At 40.2% G+C, this 14,666-nt stretch overlaps 1 protein-coding gene across 1 annotated transcript in view; it reads left to right on the forward strand.

The window, feature by feature from the left end:
* Positions 1-1,171: 1,171 nt before the first annotated feature.
* NIBAN1 (niban apoptosis regulator 1) overlaps positions 1,172-14,666 on the forward strand; it is a 123,710-nt gene continuing 110,215 nt past the window's right edge. Inside the window, exon 1 of the mRNA XM_016145612.2 lies at positions 1,172-1,308. Within this exon, the coding sequence (XP_016001098.2) occupies positions 1,254-1,308 (55 nt within the window). The 5' untranslated portion in view covers positions 1,172-1,253. The remainder of the gene's footprint in view (positions 1,309-14,666) is intronic.

Here is a 14,666-nt window from a genome sequence, read left to right on the forward strand (position 1 = left end):
GTTCAAGAGTCAACTGTAGAATCGAGAGGATTTCCAGATGGCCTGGAAGTAAGGTGTGAGATGGAGTGTGAGGTGTGAGACATTTGTAATGCTAATGTGTTATAATGCTAGCGAATTACCTTTGGAGGGAAAAGCCTTCAAAGTCTTCCTCAGGCCTGGTCCTCATATGTAGAGACCATTAGACCTTGGGGGTTAAGTAAACTTCAAAAAAATCTGACTACTAAGAATAGGGAGTCATAAGTGGTGACCCTCCTGCCCAAGCGGGTTTTTGTTTGGGAGAGAGAGGCTGCCAAGCTAAACAGTGGTTGTGGGAAAAGAACAGATGCCCTTTCTAATGAACTCTTTCCAGTTTGTCAAGAAGAGAAACTGAACTTAAAGGTGTAAGGACAGACTTCGATTAAGTCTTAAGAAGCTTCAGGCCTGGCAGCATACTATAGGACGGAGCCTTACGTTTTCCCCGTTTTTCAGTTTTTCTCTCTCTCTTGTTTTCCTTCATTCCCTACCCCCTCCTTGGCCCAACTTCTTGGCCGTGGGAAGGTACAGTTTACCGTTGTTTGTCAAACTTCGGCAGGCGTCAGAATCACTTGGAGTGCTTGTGAAAACACAGATTGGTGGGCCCTGCTCCCAGAGTTTGTAGCCGTGTGTGTGTGTGTGTGTGTGTGTGTGTGTGTGTACGCGCACGTGTGTGCGCGCGCGTTTGGATGTGGAGGGGCAGAGACGGAGGGAGTTGAAATGTTGCATTTGTAACAAGGTCGTAGGGATGCTTGAGGAGAACTCATGCTTCTCTCCCAGAAGACGTGCAAAGCAATGAGACCTAGAACTCCGCCTTCTAGGATGTGAGTGGGGAAGGTCCCAGCTCACAGATGTTTCCAGTGACCGGGGAAATGGTCCACTTACCCCAAGATGCTTCTCGGTTGCCCTAAACCGATGACATTAAGAAGCAAAAGCTGGCAAAGAGGAGGAGCGGGGAGTCCTTCCAGACGACGACACATCCCCGCGGAGCTCGGCGGCGCAGCGCGGGCGGGAAGGCGGCCCGGGGCCAGCCCACAGCTCCCAGAGGGCGCGGACCTGGAGGAGGCGCCCAGAAGGCGGCGCCTGTCGGAGGAAGTTGGCCCTTTAACTGCAGAGCCCTGGTGCCCATCGCATCAGCCTCCAGGAGCGAGGAGCGAGCGGGCGCGCACCGCAGCCGTCAGTGCCGCCCGCGCTGCGGCCCCGGCCGTCGCCACCGACCAGCACCCGCGAGCCCCGCCGCCATGGGCGCCTCGGCCTCCAGCCAGCTGGACGAGGGCAAGTGCGCCTACATCCGAGGTACGCCCGCCCGGGGGACCCTCGGGCCGTGCCCGCCTGGGCGGGGGGCGTCCCGAGCGGGTGCTCGTCGTGCGCCCCGGTCTCCGCGCCTCCTCTCTCTACCCACTGAGGCCGGGGTCCCCAGGTGCCACCCCGCGCGGTGCAGCCGGCGCGCGCGCTGCGGCCAGGGATGCTTCGGGAAGCGCCCGGGATGGTCGGGAGAGGCAGGTGCAGGCCGCCGGGTGGGGCACGACCTCCCTTCCTCCGCCGCGCCCGCCTCGGGGTCTCGCCTGTCCCGCTTCCCGCCCCACCCCGGGTCGCGCGCGCAGAGACACCTCGCCCTCCGGCCTCTGGCGCTGGACTTGGTTCAGAGCCCCTTGTGAACCAGCCTCAGAGAACCACGGGGATATCCCTCGTCTCCAGAGATTTCTCTGGGGATTCCCGGCCTGTAAGGAGAATTTCCCTCGTGCTCACGCTGGCCCAGTTTTGTACAACGCAGCGTGGGCCACGGTTTCCCTTGAACTTCAAGAGTGTGACTTGGGGGATGATTTCATCAGAGGCAGAAAGCACAATGTCATTTTGATCCCAGGTTGTGCGGTTCCCTTCTCTCCCCGGAGAAGGGAGAAAGCAAAAGAGGAACACTAACATATTTTGTAACTATTGCTAAAGTTGTAGATGGGGAGAGACTCATTTTGAGAGACAGACAGCGATAAGGTGACTTAGAAAAGAGTGCGAGGCCAAAAAAAAAAAAAAAAAAAAAAAAAAAAACCCAAAACAAAAAAAACCCCCAACTGAACTGAAACTGCAGGAAATCGTGACTGTCTCCTGGCTGTATTTGGCCTCCCTGGTTCCCCAACCCTCCACCTTGCCCACGACCCCCACCTAATATTTGGTTATCTTTTGAGTTTAGTGTTTTGTTTTTTTTTTTTCTGGCTTTAGAAATACTTTCTAAATTAGGCGTGAAACTCTAGGTTTTACCCTAATGCGGTAAGGAAACGGTTAAGTTCTTTTCCTAAAAAGAAAGCATTTATTTAGTGTCCTTATTCATATTTGCTTTCAGTCACCAAAATGTTTAAACCCAGTTGAAAGGGATATCAAGTCAGGGCACTTGAGCAGAGTGTAACAGATTTTCCGGATTCCTGCTCTAGTGTTTTTAGAGCTAGAAGGTCATGAACAATCCATACCTTCATGGGATAAAAGTTTGTCGAGTATCCCTTCGCTGTCATTTAAAGTGGAAAAAGTATGAACGACTTATTTATATTAGTAAAAGAGCTAAACTAAGGCTGCCTTAGTCTTACACATTTGACTGTATACTCATGGTTTTCACCAGTGTATGTGGGAGACTAAAAGGACAATGTGGGAGGACATAATGAGAAGGGGTTTGCGTTGAGTTATGACATTTATTTTGTGAGACTTCATCTCACCGAAAAGCGTAGAAACACCTGAAGTGGAAGCATGGTTATCTACAGCAATCTCTGGAAGTCCAGCACCGTGAGAGATTAGCTTGCCTGAAGACGACTTCGTGGTCGTGACAGTTGCTGCTGATGCATGCATTATAGTCATGTGACAAGAAAATGTGTAACGTTTTTATTCTGAAATTAAATTATTAAACCTACAAAAGTATGACATAGCCAGTGCACAGAAAAGACTTGTAATGAATGCATTCCGAATGAGTAAAACTATAGCAGATTGTGTGACAGTCACCACATCCTCCAGTCTAATTTAGTTTCATCTCCTTATGGGGAGGGCACTCTCAAGGTATACAGAGACTGAGGGAAGAGAAGAGTTAAAGTTAGAGTATCTCCAGAGAAAACGAGACGTTGCCTCATTTGAGAATACAAGTCTTGCCAAAGGAGAAAAGAGCATTGGAAAAATGCACGGGTGTTGTGGATTGTTAGTGCATGAGCAAGTGAAGGTCGTGGGCTGTCGTTTCCTGACGGGTTTGAAGCCCCAGATCCCTGGAAAAAATAAAACTATAACCCTATCTTCACTACTCTGCCCATCCTTTAGCCTATAAATATTCTCAAGCTTGGATTTAATTGTAAGCAGAATGATCGAAAGTATGACTGTAAAGTTTAAACACAATTTTATGACCCGTTTCTCATAAAGTAGCTGCCAGTGAAATATTATAGATTTGAAAGCTCTTGTAGCTGGGACAATAAATTTCTTTCAAGCTTGATAAACTTTGCTAACATATGGAGAATAACTAGTGTATTTGGAGTGAATTTTCTTAACTTGTGTGTTAGCAGCAGCTGTCTGAATCAGCATTTATTTTTAGACAAATCATTTAACAGCTGCCATTTGGTTTGTGTGCCTCGAAACTTAGGGCGATCTTTGGCACATGCAATATTTTGAGAGTACATTATTTCTTAGGCTTTGGTAAATCAGTAAGTAAAGGGGTATCAGGAGCATTAAGGCGTTACTTCATTTCCAAAGGTGTTAGTTTGAAAATTATTAGCGCACTCATATTTCTTACAACAGAATAAATTTTTAAGATTGTTTCTATAAGACTTTCAGTAACTTCCTTTATTAAGATGTTTATGTTAGTAAATCATACTGAGACCAAATTTTAGTCACATGGGCAGTGTCCTCTGTTAGTCTTTAGTGCTGAGTTTAGCACTGACCTGAAAGGGCCTTCCTTTAATAAAAAAATAAAGCTCATATAATCTAGGTATAAGTGGTACTTTTCTCTTTTATGGAAAATTGGTGCTACGGCTAAGAACTCTGGAATACACAGGTCCCGGATTGGAGTTGTTGGACACTTCTAGGCCTGGTAAAAGCAAATAAGAATTATAAAAGAAAATAACTGTTCTTTCCCTAGATTTACTGTGGCACAGTAAGTCACACCCAAACTGTGAAAGGCCCACTGGCTTCTTCTGAAATGCTCATCAGTGATCTGATGCTTTAAAGTCAGAAATGAGTTTCAGCTTAAAAACAACATGTATTTCTCTCAGGGAATTTTCTCATATTCGTACTGTAAGAGTTAACTTGGGTGGCCATATACGAAATTTATGCTGATAGCAGTGACTGAAGTCTCCATGGACAAGGTGAATCGAAGGTAGGAGAGCGGTACGTGGTTGCAGTCTACTTAACCTAGAAGTGTCGTACTAGTCTGCACATTTGTTTATCCTTCGGTTGTGATTTGCCAGTAGGAGATGGGCATAAGAACTGGCCTGATTTATCTGGATAACTATGACAATGTTATCTTAGAGGCCAATTTGTCTGGCTAGTAATGACAGTAGGAAGTGGGTAAAGATTGTACCACTAGTATTTGTCTCACTTCCTAATTTGTAGAAATGAATGGGTTCTCCTAAAAATGAGGAATCACAGCTCCCCAGGTGGGAATAGAAAGGAAGGCAGAAAGAAGGAGAGGACCCAGTATAAATAACATATGAACGTATATCGATTACATCGTATTTTGATTAAAAATGCCTTCGAGCATACCAAACTACTGATGAAGCTAAGAGGAGTTTTAAATTAGGAAAGCCCTTGCAGATTGGAGCTTTCTAGTGGCAGTAATCACTTTTTACCACCTTCAGATTTTGTGAATGGAAATCAAGACACTGGGAATTTAGTATGAATTGGGAATTTCTTAGATTCATCAAAAATAAAGACACTAAATTGAGACGAATTAACATTTCTCCTGTACTTGCAGAAGAAACAGGTGACCTTCCTTCTTGGGTCCCAATCAATTCATGCTTTGATGAACTCATAGAGTCAGATGCTAAATCAAGATCTTGCCTGATGAAACACTTCTTTTTTCTATAAGCATTGCCAGCAAGAGGACCATCAAGGTGCTTTAGTAATAATAACTATTGAAATGACAATAGTGATATTAATGTTTTTATTTTTTAACTTATTTTTGCCACAGACTACTAAATTGATTGAGTTTTACTCCATTTTAATCTTCGAGAAGGTTTGAACTAGATTCCCAGGTAGAAAGTGCAACGACAGGAGCTCAATTTGTAGCAGTGGTTTCTAATATAACTAAGTTAACCACACTCTGAAAGTTTTACAAAATATCCAATGTGCATTATGGGGGTGACTTTTAATCTCCTAATCAAAAATTTTAATATATATTTTTTTGTCAGTGAAGCTCAGTAACACTATTTTAAGAAAAAAGGTGCATATAACAATTTGCATTGTGAAATGGAAACTCAAGTTAGAAGTGAAGATAAAAGAATAATAGAAAGGAAGACAAAAGAATAAAAGAACAGAGTTCATCTGTTACAATCCATTTAAAGCACTAGTAAAACATAGGACATGAGGACTAAAATTTTAACAGTTCCAAATTAAAACACACACACACACACACACACACACACACACACAGACAACACCAAACAAAACCCCAAACGCAATACAGATTTTCTTCTTTGAAACTGGAAAATTCATTTAAAAGAGAAACTGGCAAGTTTCTGCCAATAAGAAAATACAAACCAGCTTATAAAAAATGACTATTTTTTTGTACTACATGTTTTTTCTCACTTGGAGAAGGAAAAATTTAGAGAGATGAAACCATTTAATTTAATTGTGCAGATTGCAAAGTCCAGGACCCAAAGTAGTTTATATTTTTTATGCTTTTCGTGTTCAGACATTGATGTCTGTAGGATTAGAATAAATTAATAGTTTTTACTAGGAGCCCCAAAGTGATTTTTTTAAAAGTCCTTTGTCTGAAGGAATTTTGGAAGAAGAGTAAATGTGTCTGTGCCAAACCACATGGACTTTTCTTCTTTTTTAAAAAATCGTTTTTATTTTAAACCAAAACATAGGTTCAGAAAACCACACAACAGAAATGCAGAGCTTAGTAAATCATTATAAGGGAAATAATCCTTATAGCCATCAGCCAGGTCAAGAAATGGGAAGAGCCTCAGTAGCCATCCCAGAAGCCTCCGTGTACTCCATCCAATCCAAGACCTTTTTGTCTCTCCCAAAATAACCACTGTTTTCAGTTATCTGTTGCTGACCAACAAACTCCCCCCAAAGATACTGGCTCTAAACAATAATTTATTTGCTCACAATTTTGCTTTTAATGGCAATTTATTTGCTCACAATTCTGCTTTTGCCCTAGGTTCAGCTGGGCAGTTCTAGACCTTGCATTTCCTGGTGGTCATTCCTGTGGCTGGATTCCACTGACAGATTGGCTGGTGACTGGCCTCACCTTGAAAGGCTTTCTGTCTCTCTAGGTGGCCTTTTACCTTGTCTTTCCAATAGGACACTGGACTTTTAAAATGGTAGGTCAGGGTTTGCAAGAGTGCAAAAGCTTCTAGAAGCTGCCAGGGCTTCTTATGTCTTAGGCCTGGAATAGTGTAGCGTTACTTGCTACCTTCTGTTGGTTAAATCAAGTCTGAGGTCAGCCATGACTCATGAGTAGGGGACTCCAGGAAGTCATGAATACCCTGAGTTATGGTTCGTTGGAGGTTAGCACTGTAACAGCCTGCCACATCACCCACTAATCCTAGATTTTATAGCGATGACTTTCTTATATTTCCTTATGGTTTTGTCACCTAACAGTGCATTTTTAAATTCTGTCATTTAGTCTTGCCCGCTTAAAAAATATCTGTTTTAAGTTTTTTTTTTTTAATCTACAGTTTTCTCCTACATCTCTGTCTTTTGCTTGCAAATTAATTATCCGTCGAAGGATCTGTGCCATTTGACATGTATAGTTTTCCACGGTGTGGCGTTTGCTAATGGTGCAAGTTCCACACATTCCTCCTGTGTGTTGTACAAATTGACAGTGATCTTTAAGACTTGATCAGACTCAAGATTAATACTTTTGTCAAGACTATAGGTGGTGCTGTGTTCTTCGTTTGGAGGCACACACCATGTGGTTGTCTCTATGTGATGTTAGCAGCCATTGATGCTCACGGCCAAGACTCATTAACTCTCTGGGGGTTCGAAATATGGTGATGTTCTAATTATGTCACTTGTTTTCATTTATTAACTGGAATAATTATATAGAGTTCGACTTCTCTTATCTATTATTCGGTTACTTTGTATTAGAGTTCATATAAGCAAGGCAGGAGAAAAACTTTATCTTTTCCTTTTCCTTGAAAACTAGTTAGTTTTCAAGATAATTTATTGGTTTCCTGTCATCCCCCAAAGGTGATCAATGAGCTTAAAAAGCATCATTATGAACTCACAAATTCCATAGTAATGATTATCCTTATTGAAGTTTAAATTTCTCATAATTGGCAATCAGAGTCTCTTCAGGTTGGCTTCTGAGTCCTTTTGAAATTACCCTAATAGTGTTTGATAGCTTCCTTGCCATCTGGTAGGTCAGGCTATTCTAGGCTCATATTGTTTACTTCCTATCCTGTACTTGGAACAAGCAATATCTATAGGAAGCCCTGATTTATCGTAGTGGGAAATAGTATTTCAAGATGATTGTTTGGGCCTGGGGAGGCTTGTTGCTAGGACTAGGTTGACTATTGTTTTTGGACCATTTTAGTGGACAGAACTAGGAAAACATGTATATTTACTACATCATATTTATATCTCTTTTTTCTTGGTTCTTGATGCACAAGAAAATAGAATTAAATATCCCCAAATTCTCATTTACTTTCTCCCACCTTATATATACACCAGTTTCAGACAACAATAGGAATCCTATCACCATTAATTATGATTGTGGAAAACTAAAGAACAAACTGTTTTAAGAATCAGAAATACAATTCTTTGTATATGCTATCCCCATTCTCCTCCAATTTTATTTTATGGTTTTACTGTGTCAGACTATAACTATTATATTATATTCTCTTTTCCCATTTACTCTTTTTTTTTTAAGAAATAAATATTATTTAATGCATTCATCCTTATGTTGATATCTCTCTGGTGTTCGAACCTCATTACCTAGTAGATTCCTCAAGAAGAGTTCACAGGAACTTAAAGAAGTATAAAGACAGACTAACTTTAGTGTCTCAGTGATACCGCCAAAGGTTGGCCTAAAATTTTTATCTTTTTACTGACAGTGGGCTAGCTCTCCTTTAGGTTTAAAGATGCCTAGAGCAGCAGTAGGTATCACATTCTTGGGTAAAACAATGTCTCAGAGACTGAAAAGAGGACTGTGTCTTCTTTGAGTCTTTATAAGAGCAAACCTTTCCCAGATGCCTTACTCCCCCTTTACATCTCACTGATCAGAATTAGGTCACACATTCCTTCCTAAGCCATCACTGCAAAAGCCTGAAATTATCAGGATTAGGTTAGACGATTACATATTTAGTCCTGGACTGGAATTAGGGGCAGCCTTCTCTGAAGCAGATGGCTCTAGGGAAGATCATTGATACCCGAACCAAATCAGGTTCAGTTAGCAAGGAAGAAACATGAATGGCTTTTAGGTAGGTAACCAACATTACAAGTTTTGATAAAGGTCATGAAGGAAATAAAAAGTGTACCGAGACAGAAAACTGATAATAGCGATAGGGCGAGGAGATGAGATATACTTACGATATGGTGTTCGGTTGCTATTCATGCTAAGAACCAGGGAGAGTATTTTGAGTAGAGAGAACAGCATGTAGAAGGGGAAGGAAGAGATGGAACTTGAAGGAAGGATGGTATAGTTGGAGTAGAGCGAGCAAGAGGGCGAGGGGTTCGATGGGAGGGGATCCCTCATAGCGCTTACAGCTGACAGGCACGATGTGCTTGTTTGTTAATTCTTTACTGCCTGCCTACCACCACTAGGATGTAAGCTCCGCGAAAGCAGGATCTTCATTCATTGCTATATTCTCAGCAAATAGATTACTATCTGGCATATGGCTTGTTGTCAATGAACACTTTATTAATAAATAAATAGAAGGAGAAAAAAAAAGAAAAACTATTATGAATACCCTAAAAAATAAGAGAAGTATTCAGTTTATGAAAGAAGTCCAGGATGCAATAAAGACATGACAATAATAAAATAAAAAATAGCTCTTGGAAATTAAAAACCTAATGATCAAAGAGTTCAAAAACCCAAGTGTTGCTTTGGGAAATTAAGTTGAAGAAATCTTGCAGAATATAGGGCAGAAATATCAAAAGATGGAAAATAGAAGAGGCAATACAAAAAAAATTAAAAAGTCATTCCCAGAATTTCAATATCTGATTTACAAGAGTCCCAGAAGACAGAGAACAAAGAAAATGAAGGGGGAGAAAATTATCAAAGAAATAATGCAAAATCTCTTTTAGAACAGATCATTTGTCTCTGGATTTATAGAGCCAAATAATCCTGGTACTCATTTAAAGCTGGGAATAGTTCATGTTCTCATCTTCCAAAATAGAAAGACCTTGTAACATATAGGACATTATATAAATTCCTCAGTAGCAACCAGCAGAAATTAGCCCTAGAATTCAAGACTGCTCTGGACCTGCTCTAATAAAACATGTAAAAGCAAATCTCGAAAGGATAAAAATGATGCTAAGTAGCCTAACTGCATGCCTGAATAAAGTGCAACATTCTTTATAGAAATACAACAAAATATACATTCTACAGTGTAAAATTCACTATCCAGCATCCAATCAAAAATCGCCAGACAAATGAAGAAGCAGGAAAATACAACTCTGGGGGAAAAAATTTATCAATAGTTAGAGATTTGGGAATTACAGACACAGTGAAATTAGCAGACAAGGATGCTAGGACAGTTTTCATACGCTAAAGTAGCAGAAAACATGAACACGGTGAAGAGAGAAATGGAAGATGTAAAAAATAATTCTTCTCTACAGTCTTTAGGGAAGAGCAACATGACTACTGTGTTTCTGAGGTCTGGTGGAGCATCTGTTGGAGAATGTAGCTGTACTACCTGCTGCCAACATTCTCTGTGGCTCTGGGAGAGAAGCAGACCAGGTCTGTCTGCACGTGGAACTGCTGACGTGTGCTGGTCTGGGGCCAGGACAGGTGAGCAGGACCAACTCAGAAACGGAGGGAAACTGAATGGTCTTTCAAAAAGGACATCGTCGGTAGAAGTCCCATGCCATTATCTTTGGAGCTCATGCTCATACAGGACAAGTGACAATTTCTATGACTAGCTCGGAAGAATTCAGAGGTTTTTCCCAATTTGGACTGAATGCATTTGTTTGAAAAATTATTTCCTACATAAGTCATGCTGAATGAATTAGAGAGATATGTCTGAATAATTGCCTAAACAAAACAGACACAGGCTTGGAGTTAGATTAAGATAAATTTTATTAGCAACAATGGAAAATGTGTAACATCTGGAGTATGAATATTTTAAATAGTTCTATTGGAGAGGAGGATTAAATTAGTAACATTAATCGAAATGTGCTGCTTAAACTTAAAGTAAATAAGAATTTTAGAGCATGACCAAGACCTAAGAGCATGACTATTAACTGAGGTGTCACTTCTTAATGAAAAATGATTACTCCTAGTCTGAGGAATGATAATAACAATAACAGTAAACACTAATATTTATTGAATGCCTACTATGTGCCAGGCAAGTCAGTGTCTCAGAGAAAAGATAACAGATTATCTAGTTTCCTTCCAGAAATTCCAAGCTTCGTCCACATAACTTTTTCTTTAATAGAAAGGAGTATCAACTCGATACGATTTGAACAGTGACATACCCACTTTAAATGAACTAAACCAGTAATTTATTCCTTAGTATAAACTGAAACATTTACTAAATCTTTAATTCCATATATTAATTGTAAGTGATTTGACGATTTTTTGAAGTTAATATTATCAGTGGATGAGATTATAAATAGCTTAATTCAGAGATTAAACTTCATCTAAATTTTAGCAAAACACAATATGGAATTTACAAATAGGTGAAAGCAGGCATGGTAGGTCATTTTAAAAACTTTAAGTAAAATGGTAACTTTAGGCACCTACTCTATTACAGAAGAAAACATTTAGAATTGGGAAGTGAGGCACAAAAGACTCATCATTGGAGTTTTCAAATCTGAAAAACAGGCATGATAATCTGAGGACTCGCTGAATGTGAAGCTGGATTCTCTGTAGATTTTGGACTCATCAACTAACCGGCTGCCTTCAGTTTCTCATATGTAAAATGGGGATGAGGAGTAATGCCCAGTGAGATAAAAAGAGCTCAGGAATGAAGATAATATAATTATTCAATTTCCCAAACTAACTATTATGCTAATCAATTTGTTTTTACTATCACTAATGGCATCAAGCATTCTCAGAGTAAATAATTGGCTTTCAGATACTGTCGAATAATACCTATTTCACACATTTGTTCTGTAGACTAATTAATGTTTCAGAGTGTTTAAACACAATGCCTCTACAGAAGCAATGGCATTATAATTTGTTGGGACACTCTAGGATTGTAATTAGTACTAATTAGATTCTTTTCAACAGCTTGTTGAATTTACAAATTACTGCATCTAAGGTAGTCTGTCTGCTTTATTTATTCATTATGAAATAGTTAGGCACCATGGTTTAAACAGAGCCTTTAAACAGTTATTCTCAAGATTCTTCATATACACTGCCCCTCAAATCAGGGGAGGCAGTAGGGAGACACCTTTCTAGGAACCGTCACAGGAGACAGCAGCTCCGTGCTGTGCCAGGCGTTAGCTCACACTGACGGGCAGGTGCCAAATCTTGAAGTTTGGTATTTTAACCAAAAATTTAATGTGCTACTGGACATCTTAAAATTACATCATATCGGTAGCTTGAAATCAGCCATGATAGGTCTTTTTTTTTTCCAAGACTCAGTTTACCAGTACATCCCTGCCAGTGTCCTTCTCATCACTGCATGGCATCTGGGTCCAGTCGGAACCAATTGCCAGTGGCCCGAAGCCAGATTTCAGTTTTATATTAGTCAGAGTAGGCTAACTGCTGAAACTCACACTCCCATCTCAGTGGCCTGCCTTGCTAATGATGGGTATCTCGCTCAGTACCCAATCCAGTGTGATTCCTTGTGGACTAGAGAGGGGGCATCATTCTCAGGGGCACTAGACTCTTTTCATCTAGTGCATTGTGCCACGGACACCATTGGCAGTCTGGCGAAACTTAGGGGCCCTTTCTCAGAATAACATTTTTAAATTAAAAAAATAATAATAATAAACAGGATTACAAATGAAACTAATCTTATTAAAATGTGGTTATCAACATTTTTTTTTAAATCTGTAATATAACGGATGTGTTTCTTCACTAATGCTTTCAATGACAAGGTCTCATGGTGGGTGTCGTAACCGCTGTTGTGATGAAGTGCCGTCTAAGATGTGCGGCAAGTGAAGCGTGCTGTGATCTCTGTTGAAGACAGAGTCACAAGCACGGGTAAATTCTGCGGTGGTTCGTTGCCTACATTCATAATTGAAGGAAATGCTGAATTTGAGTTAGACGTTAAATAAAGTATTTCTCCCTCTTCAACTTTTGGACCCCCTGAGCCCTATTTGCAGACCCCCATAGGGGTCCACTGACCCCAGATTTGGAACCCCTGATTGAGAGGCTGCATTATTCCCAGGACCAAAAAGACCTTAACCAGATATTTGCATATATCTACAGATAGAAGGAAGGACAGTGGTGGATTAGTTGCGACCATTTAATAGACCAGGCCTGACGGTGGCATATATCATTACCGTCTAAGCTTCAAGTTTCTGCATGACACAGCTTCCTTCTGCACCTTCCTGTCTGGTAATTCCCATCAAAAGTCCTATCCCTCTGATGACTACCTCTTCCCTTACTTTCCCTCAGCAAGTCGACTCGAACATTGTGATAGTTTTTCTGCTTTAAATGTATTCTCACTTTGAGGGGAGGCTGTACCTCCATCTTTAGATAAGAACAGTTCAAGCTCTCCGAAGTTGAGCTGTCTGACACGATAGACTTTAGATACATGTCACTACTGAACGCTTGAAATGTGGCTAGTTCAGATTAAAATATGGTGCACGTGTAAAGTACATACTGGATTTTGAGGACTTGTACAAAAGAAAGCATGCAAAATGTCTCGATATTATTTAGTAGCAATTGCATATTGAAGTGATACTATTTTGGTTCGATTGGTTAAACAAAATATATTAAATTTAGTTTAATCTATTAACAAATTTTAACGCGCTACTAGAAATCTTAAAATTACATTTGAGGTTCACATCTCTGGCTTATATTCTATTTCTTTTATACTAATGATGTTGTAAGAGACTGAGGGATAAGCATCTAATGTAACTCTTTTCTTGTAATCTAAGACAGAGTGAGCTGCCCCTGTCTACATAGCTAGTAATGGCAGACGTGGGACTGTAACTCAGGTCTCCACCCCTGGTACAGAGCTCTTGTCATAGTCCATGGTATTACAACCAAACTAAACTGAACTGACAATCTCCAAGCTTTACGTTTCCAGTCTAAACCAGGATATATTCTAATTCAGACTTATGCATAAAAATATGGAAAATGGCAGTATTTTTTCAATCTAGTGCATTATTCAATCCTAGATTTTTCTTTTTCTATCAGGAGAAAGTAATACATTTATTCAGCCACTTGGACATCAAGTCCATTTTGTGCTGGTCATCCAGCTGAGTAGGCCTGGACTTTAACATCTTGGCCACTCTGGTTGTAGGTCCCTACCCAAGTTGAGAAGTCTTTGTCCCTTGGATTTCAATATCCTAGATCTGTCAAGAGATGATTGAAGTCCCCTCTGTTGGAAAAGCCAGAATCTTCTAGCCCTAGATTTAAAAGTTAAGTGTAGTTTCCCTCTGCTACTGAGAATTGCGTGCACAGGTGGGCAGACAGACTGACCGGTACTTGCTCCTCAACCCAGAAAAAAGAAGCCCTGAGGTCATTCTCCTTTGTCCCTGGCCCCTGCATTTCGCTCTGTTGAATGTTTAAGCTCAGAAAGAAATACTAAACTATTCTCATCTCTTCTGGATTTTGTCTTCAAGGATGGAACCATGTGGAACCAGAGTACTTAACATGACCATCCCTTTCTTCCAGGAGGTGGTAGAGTGGATAGCAATTTAAAGAAAGAGATGATGGGCTTCATCTTCTTTTCTCCCATTTTCTTTTCTTCCATTTTCTTTTCTTGGCTCCTGCTCTGGACTCTATAGCCAAATTTAACAGGATGTCTGGAGTCTTTAATGACTTTTTGTTTCCCCTCCAACACTCTCTCCCTCTGTAACATATCCATTTTCATAGGATCACATTTGGGTCATTATGTTATTTAAGTAATATTTAAGATGAGAGTTTATATTTTTTAAATCCCTTATCTTAAATGATGTATTCCTAGTATGTCATTTTCCCCCTCTTAGGACTTTTAAATAATGTAAGTGATTTCAAATTATATAATTTGCTGTCAAACTTGAAATAATGTAGTTACCTTACTTAGACACTCTTAGGAAAAGATGATCTGGGGTATCCCATTTTCTCTATACGTGCCTTTCTTTTCATTTTAAGTGGTCTCCAGAATTCGAAGTTTTGAGAAGAGCCATAAGCAATG

The sequence above is a fragment of the Rousettus aegyptiacus genome, unplaced genomic scaffold (assembly GCF_014176215.1).
Source record: "Rousettus aegyptiacus isolate mRouAeg1 unplaced genomic scaffold, mRouAeg1.p scaffold_m13_p_17, whole genome shotgun sequence".
NCBI lineage: Eukaryota > Metazoa > Chordata > Mammalia > Chiroptera > Pteropodidae > Rousettus > Rousettus aegyptiacus.